Genomic DNA, 16,476 nt, shown 5'->3' with positions numbered 1-16,476 from the left:
GTTACCCGCATACAAACACAAATGAGATTTACTATTAAAATCAATTGGTAGTAATACACGTTTATAAAATGACATATTCCTTTCTTTTTCTCCGATGTGAGCAACTCATAATTAATAATAAACACTTTAGCATTTGGCTTATAATTAATAATAAACACTTTAACCTTTAGCATTTAAATTACCTCCCAAGTTTTGATCCAAACACCATGTAATGCTCTCTTAAAGGTGCAATTCTTCACGTATATCTCCTCCACGTATATCTCCTCCGTAGTTCCATAAGTGTTAAATGCTCCTAGACTTCCAATGCTACATATAATAGATATACATTAATATACAGAGTTTTAGCCTCACATTCAAAAATAAAAATATGTATTTAAATTTCTAAAATTTTATTATTTATACTTAGATTACTATTAATAACGAGTAATTATAGTTAGTTGATTAATAGTTATTACGTACCTTATACCATTGCCAGGACCACAAATGGTGTTTGTAACATTGATAAATGATGAATTATGGCCTATCGCGACACAATCATCACCTAAACAATTATATTGTTACCACATAATTCATTAATTAGCTTGAGCCAAAAAAAAATTAACAACAAAATTAGAAAGTAATTGGTAAATAATTACCGGTTCTAATATTAGAGTCGCGAACATGAATATAGGTCGAGAAAATAATATCGATCCCATCGGTTTTAGGACTCTGCATTGGAGCAGTTATATGGAGATTAGCAAGACCTACGTGATTGCATGAAGTTATAGAAATATGGTTTCTTGGGCTATTTATGTGTGTCCTTCCATGTAGTCATACATTGTTGCATCTCTCAAAGTGTAGATCCTATAATTTAAATGGCATAAGCATATATAACTCATATATTATATTACCTCGTTTTATAGATACTTTTTAGTTAAAAAGCAAAATATTATTTTGAGACAAAAAAAAATTATATAAGCTTATTAAAATTCATTGAAAATAATATATAGTTATTAGTGAACGTAAGAAAATTATATCAAAATCAAGTTTCAACAAAGAGAGAATTAAAGAATAAGAGTCTATATGAAAGCTCTGTTAACAGATTGAGAATATATATTTGTTATGGATATGTTTTAAATTTGAGTGTCTAAATTAACTGAATTATGAAAAACAATATTTTATGCCCATAATAAAGTGTACATATGCCCATGAAAATATTATGCACGAATTTGAGAGATGGTTGATATTCGAACAAGACCTCTAGTCACGTTACTTTCTAAATATCATTGTTAAAAAACCAATTCAACCAAAAGTCTTAGAACGTATGTTATAAACTCTAACATTACACGTTGCACATACCTCAGAACATATATATATATATATATATATATATATATATATATACATATATATATATATATATATATATATATATATATATATATATATATATATATATATATATATATATATATATATATATATATATATATATATATATATATATATATATATATACATATATATATATATATATATATACATATATATATATATATACATATATATATATATACATATATATACATATATATATATATATATATATACATATATATATATATATATATACATATATATACATATATACATATATATACATATATACATATATATATATATATATATATATATATATATATATATATATATATATATATATATATATATATATATATATATACATATATACATATATATATATATATACATATATATATATATATACATATATATATATATATACATATATATATATATATATATACATATATAAACATATATACATATATATATATATATATATATATATATATATATATATATATATATATATATATATATATACATATATATATATATATATACATATATATATATATATACATATATATATATATATACATATATACATATATATATATATATATATACATATATATATATATACATATATATATATATATATATACATATATATATATATATATACATATATATATATATATACATATATATATATATATATTTATATATATATATATATATATATGAAAATTCCATGTGGTAACCCTAAATTTTTTTACTTTTTCATGTGGTAGACAAACTTTTTTTTTAATCCACGTGGTGACTTTGAGCTTTTGATTTTTCCACGTGGTAGACAAAAGAAAAGTTTTTGTGTTAACTTTACGCTATTTTACCCAACGTAAAGACATTTTTTTCAAAAAGCAAACGTCGTGATCAATCACATATTTCGAAATTCAGTCGAAATATATACTTAATTTAACCAAAAACTTAACATTCTGTCTACCACATGGAAAAGTTGGAAGCTCAAGGTTACCAGGTGGATTAAAAAACATTTGTGGAAAAGTCAAAAACCCAGGGTCACCATGTGGAATTTTCCTTAATTATATATTGAAAAAAAAGTAATAAAATAAAGAGATATTATCAATGGTACCCCTTTGTTATTGCACTTTATCTTTGGTACCCCTGTGTTTTTCGTAATTCTTATGGTACCCCCAACATATCTTGCTAATTACAAACGTGACACTTTTTAAGTTTTTTCCGTTAAGTGGCCGTTAAATTTTTAAAAACCAACCATGGTTAGTTTCTGATTCATTTGCTTTCCCTCTTCCTTTTCCCTCCTAACGCATACTTGTTTACTTTGTCTTCATCATCATCCACTTGGGTTGAGTACGCCATTGCTGAAGCTTCTTCTTCCTTATTGCTGCTTTACTTCACTTTCGTAAGTTTCCTAATCTTTCCTCCTTTCTTTCTGTACATGTAAGATGTTGGGTTGTTTGAGTTCTTGTCCTAAATGTCGAGAATAATGCTGCAATTTTTTTGATTTTGTCGCCTTAAATGTTGCGATCATTAGGGTTTTGTTCTTGAATTATGGTGTTTAAAAGTGTTCTGAGTCGTTTTGTAAGTACTAAACCCTAAAAATTAGGGTTTTTTTTGAATTTTGAATGTGTGGTGCAATGGATGATTGATGTTGGACTTTTTTTTCTTGTTAATAGATTCTAAATGGATGATACTGTGGTGTTGAAATTTGCATACAAGGGTAAAGAGACGGAAGTTTTTGTTGATGATGTAGACCTAGTTAACTTGCTAGACATGATCATTGATTATTGGGATAAAGCTGAGAGGCAGGAACATTTGACGCCTGAACTTCCCAGTTTTAGTTATGTATACAAAATGAGACATGTTCAACTACTTGATGATAAAGCATTGTTGGGGATGTTTAGTAGAAATAAGACTCAAAACCTAATGCCCTGTTAGATAATGCTAAGAGGCTTAGGGAAAACTTAAAGCAGAATGCACAGAAGAAAGATTTGACACCCAATTCAAACCTTGCAGAACCTGATGATGATGATGTTATGGTAATTCCAACCCCTAGTGCAACCTATGAGAAACAGCCTATGTTGAATGTTGATGATGATGTGGAGCCCATACCAACCCTTGTAATACCTGAGGAACATGTTGTTGATGATGATATGGATGTTGATGATGTCTGTGAGGAACCTGTTGTGAATAAAGATGATTTTGCTATGAAAGTGGACCCCATTCCAACCCCATTGCAGATTGTGAAGCCAAGGGCTGAAAACCACCAAAGATTGAGTTTAGGCCCAAACTACCTGTTCTTAGAAAGTAGATCAGACATGTTGAGACTGAAATGGAGCCCCCACCATCCCCTGGTAACATGAATGATGTGATCATTGAAAATGCTGAGTTTTTTAATGAGATAAACCAAGCTGATGAAGCTAATGATCCTATCCAAAGTCAAGGTAATGATGAAGGTAATGTGGAGAAGACAACACCAAAGAAAACACCAAAAAAAAACCCCAAAGAAAACTGCTAAGACAAAGTCTAGTTTGACCAAAAAAAATCCCAAAGAACACTTTGTAAAGAAAGGGAATTAAGAAGGCAGTTATTAGAAAGTCTGCAAGACTAGTGCAACAGAATAAGGAAAAGGAGGCTACTACTGCATCTGGAACAGGATCCTTGCTCAATGAGAGTGATGATGAATCTTTCAGTCCAACTATATCATTCCATAGTAGTGACAGTGAGAGTGTGTCTTTGGTTGATAGTGATGAAGAGGCTGATGTAGAGGAGGGTAGTAGGGTGGATGATGTTGATGTGATCCATTTGAAGGACCAGTTTGGGATGATCAATGTGATAACTTTGATAATTATTTGGCTAAGTTGTATAGGAATGGGGAGTTGTACTCAGACAAAGGTTTTGGGAACATTGTGATTAAGGAGTGGCAATTGTTTACAGATAAGCAACATTTAAGGCATGTTATTAGGGATTATTGCATACAATCTGGTTTTTCTATGATTGTTGATAAAGTAGACATGTTTAGGTACACAGTTAGGTGTAGTAATGCAAATTGTGAGTGGAGATTGCATGCTTCTAGGCTGGCTGATGGTTAGGTTAGCTGCAAGAAGGTAGAAGTGTGAAAATTGGGAGAGGTTGTGTCCAAACATTATGAAGAGAGTTCAAGTATTGTGCAATGAGAATAGGTCTTACAGGGCTTTCATGTCTAGTCCAAGGGAGTATGAGGTGATGGAGGGTAAATCAACTCTGTCTCTCAGTTTGAACCAACACACATGCCTTTGCAATGTGTGGCAACTCACTGGCATACCATGTAGGCATGCAATGAGAGCCATTCTTCATGAAGGTCTTGATCCACAATCATTTGTTCATGAATGGTATTTAGTGGAGAAATATAAGTTGGCCTATGGTCATAGCATTAAACCTATCCCTGACCAAGATAGGTGGCCAGCTACTGAGCACCCTACTATACTACCTCCTGTGATCAAGAGAGGTGTTGGTAGGCCTTGTAGGAACAGAAAGAGAAGTGATGATGAAGAGAGAAAGGGAACGAGGAGCAAGACAATAAAATGTGGGAAGTATGAAGATTTTGGTCACAACAAGGCAACTTGCAAGGGAGGGGCAACATAAAAACATAAGGCAGCAAGAAACACTGATGAAGCTTCAACTTCCAAGAGCAAAGGGAAGTCAGTAGTAAAGCAGAAGGCATCATCAAAGAAGGGGAAGGGCAAAGCAAAGTGAATAGTATTTTTGTTATGTGATTGTAATTACTAAACTTTTGACTGAATTAGGATGAACAGTAGATTAATCCTCTTGCATTGTGATTGTAATTACTAATCCTCTTTTGTATGAATTATGTATGATTATGGATGAACAGTAGCTTAATCCTCTTTTGGATGAATTATGTATGATTATGGATAAACAGCTCCAACTTGGTATGCATATTGATCTAAATTTTTTGGTAATGAACTTGTGTTTTGGAATGAAAGATAAAGTACAATCTTACTTTACAATGGCAAGAACCAACATAATACCTAAGCTATGCTTACAATCTTACTTTACAATGGCAATAACAAACAACAATAGGTAAAACATTACAACAAATTTCATGAAAACAACAACCTTAAGTAAGCTATCAACTTCTTGGACAACCCTAGAACAGTAGCTTTGAGTTCATTAAATTGTTCCCCATTCATCATTACAGGAGCAGCCCCTTGAACCTCTGAAAGTGCAACTTCATCAAGATTTTCCTTCAAATCAGCATCATAACTCCATTTAAATGCTTGGCACGACATACATTTGTAGTAGATTCTTCCCAGATTGTTAATTGAACCTGAAACCCTAATATCATAAAACTTTGTTGGGTCACAGTAGCATTTCTTCAACCTTACCCAGCTATCACGAACTTCAATGGAATTAATGTTAGGGCTTCTAGGTGGTCTTTTTGTAGTATCGGAATACACCTTACCGCAAAATGATGATTACCTTGAAGAAGCAGCCATGGAAGGAGAGAAGGAAAAGGAGAGGGAAAAGGAAAGAAAAAGAAACGTGTGTTTGAAATGGATGCACCTGAGTATATAAGCAATAAGAAACTAACCATGGTTAAGTCAAATTCAAAATTTAATGCCACTTAACGGAAAAAACTTTAAAAGTGTCACGTTTGTAATTAGTAAGATATTTTTGGGGTACCATTGGAATTACAAAAAAACACAAGAGTACCAAAGATAAAGTGCAATAACACAGGGGTACCATTGATAATATCCTTAAAATAAATACTCTAGAATCATCAGTGTAGCCATCCCCAACAGCTCCATATCTCATCACACTGTATGTCAATGCATATGCTTTATTGAATGTGCTTGCAAAGCTAAGTAAAGCTAACAAACAAGACATTGATATGTTGAAGCTTCCCATCTGTAAAAGCAGTTATATAATATGTACCAAAGGTAACATAGCCAACAACATAAAACAGAGAAAGTAGTACATTTTAATTATTTAAGGGTGGACTTCATTAAAAAAATTATTTTTCAACTAATTATTTTCTTTAATTAATCGTAAAATGTTGAAAGAACAACCAGATAATGCAATGTAAAAAATCAATATTTTTTATGGGTATGAGTTGTCGCCTTCCTTTCCTTTCCAGACCTTGATCATAGTTTTTTATGAGCAATATATACTGGATATCATGATGATGATGAACCAGATAATGCAATGTAAAAATCAATATCCAAATAGAATGTGCTTGCTTTATTTTCTTTTACAAACATGGAGCATAATATTCAAAGTTATTAGAAAAAACATAGCTTCAAAATTCCTAGCTTTCTATATTATATTTATACACTATAAATAAAATATAATAAGAAAAATACAAGATTTTCTCCAATGGTCTTAATGAATGATTAGAGGAACATACTTTTATAGTACTCAGCTCCAAAATAGATGGAATACATGCACCCTACACTACAATATCATACTATAGAACTATAAATACACATTTTTAAAAAGGTCCAATATTATAATATCCCAAGACCAACAAGGAAGAAATGCATATTGCATATTATATAATCTTTAAATGATATTTGGATAACAAAAGGGCATTATTAACCACTTTAACAAGGATCATTGTATAATGACAACTTTTGTCTTTAATAGATGAAATAATAAGTCTTTATTTATAGTTTAAAAAGAAAACATAAAACCGAAAACTTTGTTAAAATTATTGGTCTAATGGTTGAGGACTTTTCTTTTCGCATTTATGAGAGTTTTGTTCTGACTAATTGCACGAAGAATTTATTATCTCTCCCATTCTTAATAAGGATTTTCTACCTCTAAATGAACAAAAATGAAAAAAAAAAAAAAAAAAAAAAAAAACTTTGCAATTAACCAATAGATTGGTCTTATGAGTTATGATTGAAGTATAGTGTGTCACATGTTTGTCCTTTTGATTTGTTACACTTTAGAACAGTGTAGTTTGGTGCCCTTTACTCTTTCTAACAGTTGGTTATTTCGCAAAAATTATCACCACATTGAAAGAGTAGGCCATATCATGTTTGCTTTGGGTATATTATTTGGATTAGTTTTGTTGATAATGGAGTTGTTTATTGAAGTTATTAAAATTGGAACTCTACTCTTAAACGAAAGAGGCGAGGCTCTTAAAATTATGTCGAAGTTTGATATTAGAATTGCAAGGTTTTACTAGCACAAACAAATTACAATTAAGATATTTCCCATAGAAAAAATTAATTGGGTAAGCATAACTTTTTTAAAAATCAAATTTTATTTCAATTATATAGCTAATTTTATTTTTTTTAAAAAAAAAAATCTCAAATTCGATTTTCATTAGTCATACCTCAACTTTCAGCATACTCTTTAAAAATATAGTTTTGTTTTGTGGTTCAATGGGCGCCTACTCAAATCCGAGAGGTAAATTCCTACTTCTCATGCACATTAAACTTGAAATAGGATCTTTTATGCCAGCACTCTCCTTTCGAACTCCATATCAATAATTGCTACATTTCACTTATCATACATCATACCAATAAAATTGCTACAATTCACTTCTCATACTTATTTTGGCGAATATTACTTCCTCTATTTCATTATGCTTTCTGTTGATATGATATTTTCATTCCACATATATCACAATCGGTTGAGCATAATTCAAAGTTGAGGGCCCATGTTCCCAAGACATAATTCAAAGCATCACAATCTCAAACAGAGGGAGTTTACAATATGCTTGAATAACAAATTAGAAGAAAAAAAAGAAAGCAAGAGTGAAAGGAAGGAACATAAAGGAAAGAGAGGACAAGAGAGGGAAAAAACTTTATTGTTTATATAGGTAGGAGAGGAAGGGAAAAGAAAGGAATTTCATTTTCCTTTTAAATTTTTCCTCTTACGAAGAGATTTGAATGTTATAAAAATGAAGAAACTTAATCCCTCTAAAACTTTTCCTTCCAAATCCTCTCTTTTTTTTTGCTATCCAAACAAGAATATCTTCATCCCTCCAAATCGTTTCCTATTTTTCCCTCTATTTCTCTCCATCCAAACAAAGTCTTATATAATAAAAAATGCCATTCTTTCCAATGGGAAACAAAACGCTTGCAATTCTACAAACTAAGTCTATAAACATCACTTATAAGCAGATCTAATGTTATACAACAGCACCTTGACTACCACTTGGTGAACTAAATTCGGATGAAATTTTAAGAAAAGCTCTGAACTGGATTAAATCTTTGCTAAAACCATGCCAACAAATGTCATTAAACAAAACAGTAACAAAACCCTAAAAATGAACACAATAAACCCTGCAATATTTCATATATTGTAAAGGTCAGGAAACTGCAGATAAAATATAGATGGGGTTACATTTAGAATTCCAGAAACAGCAAAAACTGCTGAATTCATCGGCTCACGCAAAGCAAAAACCACTGCACCAACAAAATTTTCTAATTCCATCCTTCATTTTCTAAGGTAATTCTGCGGCACATGATCGAGACCTTTGCTCAATTGTAGCCCCTCTTATCTATGAAGGCACTGCAACAAAGGATTGACAAAATCAGTCTATGGTACTTAGACCTATATACAGAGTTACAGACATTGCACAAAGTGTAACTTGAAATCAAAGAACCAAAGACAAGACCAGAACTTAAAGACATGAGACCAATCATCTGGCCAACAACACATTTTCCACCTTGTATAGTCGAAAGAAATGGCTAAACACAACTCAAAAACTAAAACTCAACAACCCACCACATTACAAAAAAAAAAAAAAAAAAAGGAATCAAACAAAAAGGCACAAAAGAACACTAACAAGTATGAACCATTTGCCAAAACAATTCAACAGCAGCTCACAAAAGACCTTTCTCAAGCAACAAAAACTACAGATAAAATGATTTTAGAAAAATCCTGCTTCGTGAGGAACCAAATATACAGGTCCAAAAACACAGTAGCCATCAAAGTAATAAAATAAGTAATGCAAATAATACTTGTGACCACTGATCACTCATCAGGTATGTCAAAACGTCAGCTTTGGTATGGTTGAGTTGGTTTCAGATCTAATAAATAAATCAATATAATAGTTTTAAAAGAAGAGAGTATGAAAAAACATTGAGACTAAAAACACAAAAGAACTGAAATTTATGATGTACCAGCCAAAAGCTCAAATACATGCCAACATCTATGACATGACAGAGTTTGCAAACAGCTACACCAAAAATGTCACAGAGCACAAAGAAAAAGAAAGGCACTCCAAAAAAGGTGCACCGTAATTTCATCATATCAAAGAAATATGAAATATTTCGTATAAATGGGGACATACTGTATGTAGAGGTGTCAATCTGCTCAGGAAGCTCCTTTATGTCGACCTCAAATCTCTCCTGAACCTGTATAATAATAAAGTATTAGAATTCATAGTCAGGCTTAAACAACTCAAGATTCGCACTACAGACTATCTTTACAATATATCTAAACACTCAACTATTCCTTTTCAATAGCATTTCAATACAAGGATATTTTGTCAATTCTAAAAATACCAGCACAGAGCTTAGCTTGTCAACTCAAAAAGATACGCCAGTTTATGGCTGATTTGACATCGGAATTACACAACATTTTTTATCTATACAAATTACATAAAATCGTACACACAATATAATGATGACAAGCAGACATTCCAACCTGATTGAGAACATCAGAATCAGAAGCAGAGGCCACAAATGTTATAGCAAGCCCTTTTGTTCCAAACCTCCCAGCTCTGCCAACCTGCAGAAATTCAGAGATCCACAAAGGGTGATTAGAAAAAGCAGGCACTTCATTTTCTTGATAAAACGTCGAGACAATTTATCCTACCCGATGCAAGTATGTGTCCGCAGAATCTGGCATGTCATAATTAATAACTATATTAACTCTTTCAATGTCAATTCCTCTGCCAACCAAATCAGTTGCAACTAAGATTCTTTGCTTCCCATCTTTAAAGCCCTTGTATCGAGCAAGTCTATAAAATGACAGAACAAGTATTAGATATAAACAAATTTAAAAATGACAACAGTACAAGTTGCATACTACCTCCAACAATTGTATAGTAAAAATTATTCATCTACCAATCTTACCTATAATCTTGAATATTTTTCAATAGAAAGTAAACTACAATCTGATTTATTACGTCTTTGATTAATTCGTTTAATATAAACCTTTCGAGACTTAATTTTACAAAAAAAAAAAGTAAAAGGATCAATGTGGTGCTATTGACCTCTTGCACAAAGAACAATTGTAAGTAGAAAAAACAGAGCAAGTTCAATATACAAAATGGAATCTCAGAAGTTACACCATTTCACACAATTTTCCTAATTTATAGGACACATTATACAGTAAAAAAATAGAAATTAATATTTAATTTGTCGCTTGTAACAATTAGATTATAAAAAGGATTGCAAAGCACTTGGCCACTACACTCAGAATCGTATCTGTGTGTATAAATAAAAGTATTAAACCCAATATCTCATGCGCAGAAAGATCAAGAACATTATCGTTGTTCACTTATGTCATATTCTGCAACGAGCCTGGACAGCATAGATGGTCCAGTGTGAACGTTTGTCATTTACGAAGGCAAAAATGGGTGTCAATAACATAACAGCAAATAAGCTAAATAGGCCCACCAAATCTGACAACTAGAACAAAACAAAAGTCCGAGGGTGCGTTGAGTTTATGGAAGACCCAAGAAGCCACATTCAAGTCCAAAAATTTTTATCCAACTTGAAATTGACCCAAAACATGAACGATAACTGGTGGGGTTCAACCCAAAATTCTTGACCCATAACACAAAAATGATAGAATCCGAAAAAACAAGAGTTGGGTCAAAATTAAACATAACACCAATAACACCAACCCTACCTGTTTACCACGGTGTTATTTTTTATCCAGACCATCTCTACTTTCCTGTCAATTTTAAAAGTTGACTTCATATTTCTTTTTGTAGAAAGAGTTCCTATTTTTTATTGAAGACTTATAAGAGGTATTATTTTTTATTGGAAGGTAAAGTAAGAATCAAACTCATTCCCGAGTACTTGCTCCAGATGAGACAAGACACGATTCTCTTAAAAAGGTATATTGGTCCTTACTTATAGAAAAGCTTTACAAAAAAAATTACGCTTTTTTAAAAAACTTCAGAGTGAAGAAAGTTTTATTGTTTAGGCCCATGACCCGTTGGGTTGACCGAAACAGAAAAGACCCAACCTGAACCAGACCTAAAACCCATATGTCAGATCGTTATGAATAACCTACGCAACATGCATTCTTTCCAGTAAAAATAAGCAAACAAAACTGATAATTTGTTATATAAAAAAAAAAAGATTCTAGCAAGAGCTCAAACAAAACAATTACAAAATATAGTACCAAAGGAAGTATGATAGCAGGAAAAAAACAGCAACTATACAAAGCTTGAACACATCAAAGACATTCAAACGCACAAACCTTTCTTCCTGGGACATGCCAGAGTGGATGCAGATTGAAGGGAAGTTGCACTCCACTAGAAGTTTGTTCAGCTCGGCAGCCCTACTTACACTCTTCACAAAGATGACAACTTGGTTAAAATCCAGAGCATCCAAAAGGTCATTCAGCTTGCGATTTTTTTCCAGCTCGGACAATTTGATGTAGTGCTACAAAGCAAAATAATTTAGTTCAGAAATTATGAAGGCTTGACACTGCTCATCCAAAAAACCTACACAATGTTACACATACCTGTACAAGACCATGGAGGGTCAATTTGGCTTCATCATCAACATATATTTCCATCGGCTGTAAGGAAGAAGAAATGTCACAGTAAATCATATTAGGGGCATCCTCAATCGAAAGGAATCCATTATCAAATGAAGATGTTTGAAGATCCCTCTCATGTCCACATGTCTCCTTGAAGATAACTTCATATCATAGAGCTAGCAGGACATTGCTTTACAACAACTCACTCACCAAATTTGGATGATTACTATGTTTCCTCCCCCAGAATGAAATTAGTACATAAACCGTTGAGGGACCGGACTTCCACAACTCTAACACATTTCAGGAGGAAGACCATGTACCGTCCAAAAAAACAATTATAGCCCCAAAAAAAAAAAGATAACCAAATGAAAGTAAGACTCGAACTTCAACGAAGTAACGGGTGCCAATTCACATTTCGTGGAGCCTCCTAATAAATCCTAAACTAGCTCATACTAGCCTACCCAAATAAGGATCCCTGCAAGAGATGGAAGAAGGTAGATCATAGAATGAGACAGCATTTTAGACCATAACATCTATTAACCTAGGTAGATTCTTCTGCAGAAAGCTGGCATAATGGAAGACTTCAAATTCAATAAGAACTGGCCATGAGAGATTACATCTTGCATGAATTTCTTGCAAACAGGACGGATTGTCTTGCTGAGAGTTGCAGAAAACATCATCACTTGCTTGTCATGAGGAGTCATTTTAAAGATCTCCTGAACATCTCTCCTCATGTCTGTAGTAAAAAAGGAACAAAAACATGGTCAAAACAATTAATAAACCTGAGAATTCAGAAATCGGAAGGTACATCATGTTCAAATAAACTACAAAAATGAGAAATACTACTCGATGCATACCAAGGGACTCCAGCATTTTATCACATTCATCAAGAATAAAATGACGGACATTCTTTAGTGACAGATCCTTGTCTCTAGCTAGTGCAAGTACTCTTCCAGGTGTACCCACAACAATATGTGGGCATTCATTCTTGAGCAGGTCCTTGTGGATTTTGATGTTGACACCACCATAGAAGACAGCAACTTTAATGCCCGGCAAATATGTGCTGAACCTCTCAAACTCGTGGCAGATCTACAGAAATTACATCTAAGTTATTAGTTTTACTTTTCTTTGTTAAGACAAAAATGCAGATATGGGCAGAAGATCACCAACAAACCTGATATGCCAGCTCTCTGGTGTGACAAAGAACAAGTGCAGCAACTTGCCCAGCCACAGGATCAATCTGCTGTAAGGTTGATAGAACAAATACGGCAGTCTTCCCCATACCAGATTTTGCTTGGCATATTACATCCATGCCCAATATAGCTTGGGGAATACACTCATGTTGCACTGAGGAAATACCAAAAAATTGGGGCGAGGGAACCCACAGTAAGTTAAATATGACCCCCTGGTTCTTGAAACTGAAAGCTTTACCAGACCATTCAATATCTCCAAGTTCAATGAAGAAGTAAATTACCTGGTAAGCAATAAAAAAGTTTTAGTAAAACATCAATACTACTAAGCAGTCATCAAATTTTAAGTGGAAAATAGCAAATACTATTAACTATAAAAAATGCCTCCAGGAAACATTTTTAATTTTCATTTCACACCACACAAGTCACTGTATACTTGCCTTCGGATGGATGCTCAAAACCAGAGTCAACAATTGCACGCAGAAGTTCCGGCTTCAAAAGGAAGTCTCTAAAACCCGAACTATAGATTCCAACATAACCCCTATAAAACAAGCACATAATAGTCAGCAAAAGGACTTCAACATTCAAAATACCAATCCTGCAATTTGAGCCAAAAAAAATTGCAACTTGCTTCACAGAACCTAACAAAGTAAAGAGATCGAATAACCCCAAAGACACGTCTATTGATCTTTCTAATAAAACGGAAATAAATTTTAATACTGCTAAAAAAAATTGGATTTCAACCATTATTGGTACCTTAAAATTCAAACTTACCAAAACTGCCTCTAAATTCATGTTCAATTTAAAAAAATATTTTAAACACCTTGACTACAAAAATAGATCATAAAACGCTTTGGAAAGGTCTTCAATTAAACTTTAAAAATCACTTAAATTACATCAACAGACTAATAAAATTCCTCCTTTGTAAACAAAAATATCATAATATCTATAAAAATGCTAAGAACATTAAAAAGCAGAAAACCGATTAAGAACCTAAAACAGTGAATTTAAATCTCACTATGTTAAACATCTATAACAAACTCGAGTCTTCCAAAAAAAAAAAAACAAAATTTCATATCAAAAAACAATCAGAAACAGCAACAAAAAACGCAACAGTAAACGAACTAAGAGACGAACTTTTTCCCGGCTTCACCATTGGTTTTAGCAGCTCCGGAATCTGGAACCTTCTCTTCTTCCTCTTCGTAATCAAGAAGCTCCTCTTCATAAGCATCGTTTTCTCTTGTTTCTCCCATAATCTACACAAATAAATCCAAAGGCTTCTCAGATTCAAATTCAATCATAACTAAGGTTTACAAGAAACACAAGATCTGACAAAAACACAGAATGAAATTGAAATTGAAAACGAAATCGAAGCAGTAAGAATTTTAAAAAATCCAACCTTGGCAAGAAGAAATTGAAGAGCTAGGGTTAGGGTTTTGCGAAAGTCTGCAAAGAAAAGGTTAGACGAAAAAAAAGGGAAATCGTAGAAAGAGAAGTGCGAGAGGGAGTATAATGGGATATTTTATCAGATAAAACAAATGAAATTGACGGTTTTAACCCTTTTAAAATCGACAGTTTAGGTTTATTAATTAGCTGACTGACTAGTTTGATTTTAAAATTATTGTTATAAATTTTTTGTTTAAAAATAGTTTATTTATAATATTTCAAGTTTTATAATCAATTAATTTATTAACTATTAACATTATATTATTATAAAAACTCGTGTAATATACGAATTTATTAGTATGAAATAAGAGTATAAAAATATAAGTTTGAATAATAATACAAATATATATTATCGTGATTAAATTTATCGAATATATGACTTTTTCAAAACAAAATTAAATATTAATTTTAAAAAATTATTTATCGAATACATTAATTTTTATTTAATTAAACATATTAAATTCTAAGTTAGATAAATAGTTTTGCTTTTAGTATTTCGAGTATGATTGTTGTACCCCAGCGGAAGAAAAGAAGGGGTACTCGATCCAGGTATTCCTTCCACACATGATACATAAAATATTTGACATGATAGTTGAAGAAGAGGATTATACAAGCAGTTTTGATTACACAAATTTTAAATGAAACGTTTATTGAATTGACTTATGTGCATTTAATTTATTAAAATTATTACTTATAATTTTAAAATATATAATTAAAAAAATGGACTAATAATATGAGACTATATCTCATAGTGACAATCTTATATAAAAAGAACCGAGCAAAAAAGACATTTTATAGCTAAAAACAGGTGGAAAAAAAGAATATAATCACTAAATCAAATAAATAAAAAAAATAAAAAAACATTGTAACGCGCCAGGTAGGGGTCGAACCTACGACCTTCTGCTTAGGAAACAGACGCTCTATCCACTGAGCTACAGGCGCTTTGCATGAAGCAGCTACATATTACAATTAATGTCTTATTGCTGTTTGCTGCATGAAGCAGCTACATAGTATCATAAACGCTTATCACCATTTGCCAAGCATTAAAGGAATAAAGAATAATAATAAAAAAACTCGAACGTTGATTTATTTTCTTTTAATCCTTTTTATAGATATCTCAAATTAACCCTAACAGTAAATGATTATTTTTTATTTAATCTCATGTTTTCTCGAGCTCATCAAAATTTTTGTGAAAAATACCAAATTCCAAAGCTTTAAACACAATAGGAAGAGGTAGAGCATGTAACGGTGCGAAAACAAAAATTCCATCTTGAAATCATGCATCAAATAAATTGGAATGGACAAATTAATTATTATGCATATAAAAGTTGTGCTTTATTTACATGTATATTCATCCAAAGAGAAGCATTTGATTATAATGCTTTTTATTTACTTTTTAATTGACTTTTGACATCTAATCTTTAATTTTATAATTTTGTCAAAAAAACTAAAAAATTATTTTACACTTGATTTTTAAACTAACCGAAAACTATTTGTATAGTAATTAGTAATCACCTTTGGTTCAACCTATTTGTATATTAACTATTTGTTTAGTAATTACCTTTGGTTCAACCTATTTGTATATTACCTTTGATTTTTGACTTTTCTAATGGAAAAAATATACAGATAACAACAAGTATTATAAAAAGGTACATGATAGAAATATACAGATAACAAGAAGTATAATACAGATAAAAAGTATTACTCTCATTGT

General features: G+C 31.7%; 2 protein-coding genes and 1 non-coding gene across 3 annotated transcripts; 1 reads left to right on the top strand and 2 right to left on the bottom strand.

Moving 5' to 3' along the window:
* The first annotated feature begins 4,530 nt into the window (after positions 1-4,530).
* On the top strand, positions 4,531-5,007 carry LOC130803802 (uncharacterized). Its single transcript, XM_057668004.1, has one exon. It carries the CDS (start codon positions 4,531-4,533, stop codon positions 5,005-5,007), a length of 477 nt encoding a protein of 158 aa, XP_057523987.1.
* Positions 5,008-8,577: 3,570 nt separating this feature from the next.
* Positions 8,578-14,854, bottom strand: LOC130804094 (DEAD-box ATP-dependent RNA helicase 15-like). The gene is made up of 12 exons (XM_057668422.1): positions 14,716-14,854; positions 14,454-14,572; positions 13,757-13,857; positions 13,301-13,473; positions 12,984-13,215; positions 12,744-12,862; positions 12,109-12,165; positions 11,842-12,026; positions 10,222-10,366; positions 10,051-10,134; positions 9,695-9,758; positions 8,578-8,910 (listed from the first exon to the last, which is right to left on the bottom strand). The coding sequence occupies exons 2-12, from the start codon at positions 14,567-14,569 to the stop codon at positions 8,900-8,902; spliced, it is 1,287 nt and encodes a 428-aa protein (XP_057524405.1). The 5' UTR covers positions 14,570-14,572; positions 14,716-14,854; the 3' UTR covers positions 8,578-8,899.
* Positions 14,855-15,631: 777 nt separating this feature from the next.
* TRNAR-CCU (transfer RNA arginine (anticodon CCU)) lies at positions 15,632-15,704 on the bottom strand. The gene has a single exon. It is a non-coding gene; the product is annotated as a tRNA-Arg (tRNA).
* Positions 15,705-16,476: the final 772 nt, after the last annotated feature.

This window comes from Amaranthus tricolor, chromosome 17 (assembly GCF_026212465.1).
Source record: "Amaranthus tricolor cultivar Red isolate AtriRed21 chromosome 17, ASM2621246v1, whole genome shotgun sequence".
NCBI classification, from domain to species: Eukaryota; Viridiplantae; Streptophyta; class Magnoliopsida; order Caryophyllales; family Amaranthaceae; genus Amaranthus; species Amaranthus tricolor.
This window is presented reverse-complemented; position numbering and strand designations above follow the sequence as displayed.

Bases quoted from the DNA above. Each gene is read 5' to 3' on its own strand.
- LOC130804094 (XM_057668422.1), bottom strand. From the start codon at position 14,569: ATGGGAGAAACAAGAGAAAACGATGCTTATGAAGAGGAGCTTCTTGAT. The intron at 13,858-14,453 runs GTTCGTCTCTTA...CTTGTTTTATAG, and splicing joins AATGGTGAAGCCGGGAAAAA to GGGTTATGTTGGAATCTATA. The intron at 13,216-13,300 runs GTTTGTTGGTGA...TAATTTCTGTAG, and splicing joins CCAGAGAGCTGGCATATCAG to ATCTGCCACGAGTTTGAGAG.
- LOC130803802 (XM_057668004.1), top strand. From the start codon at position 4,531: ATGAAGAGAGTTCAAGTATTGTGCAATGAGAATAGGTCTTACAGGGCT.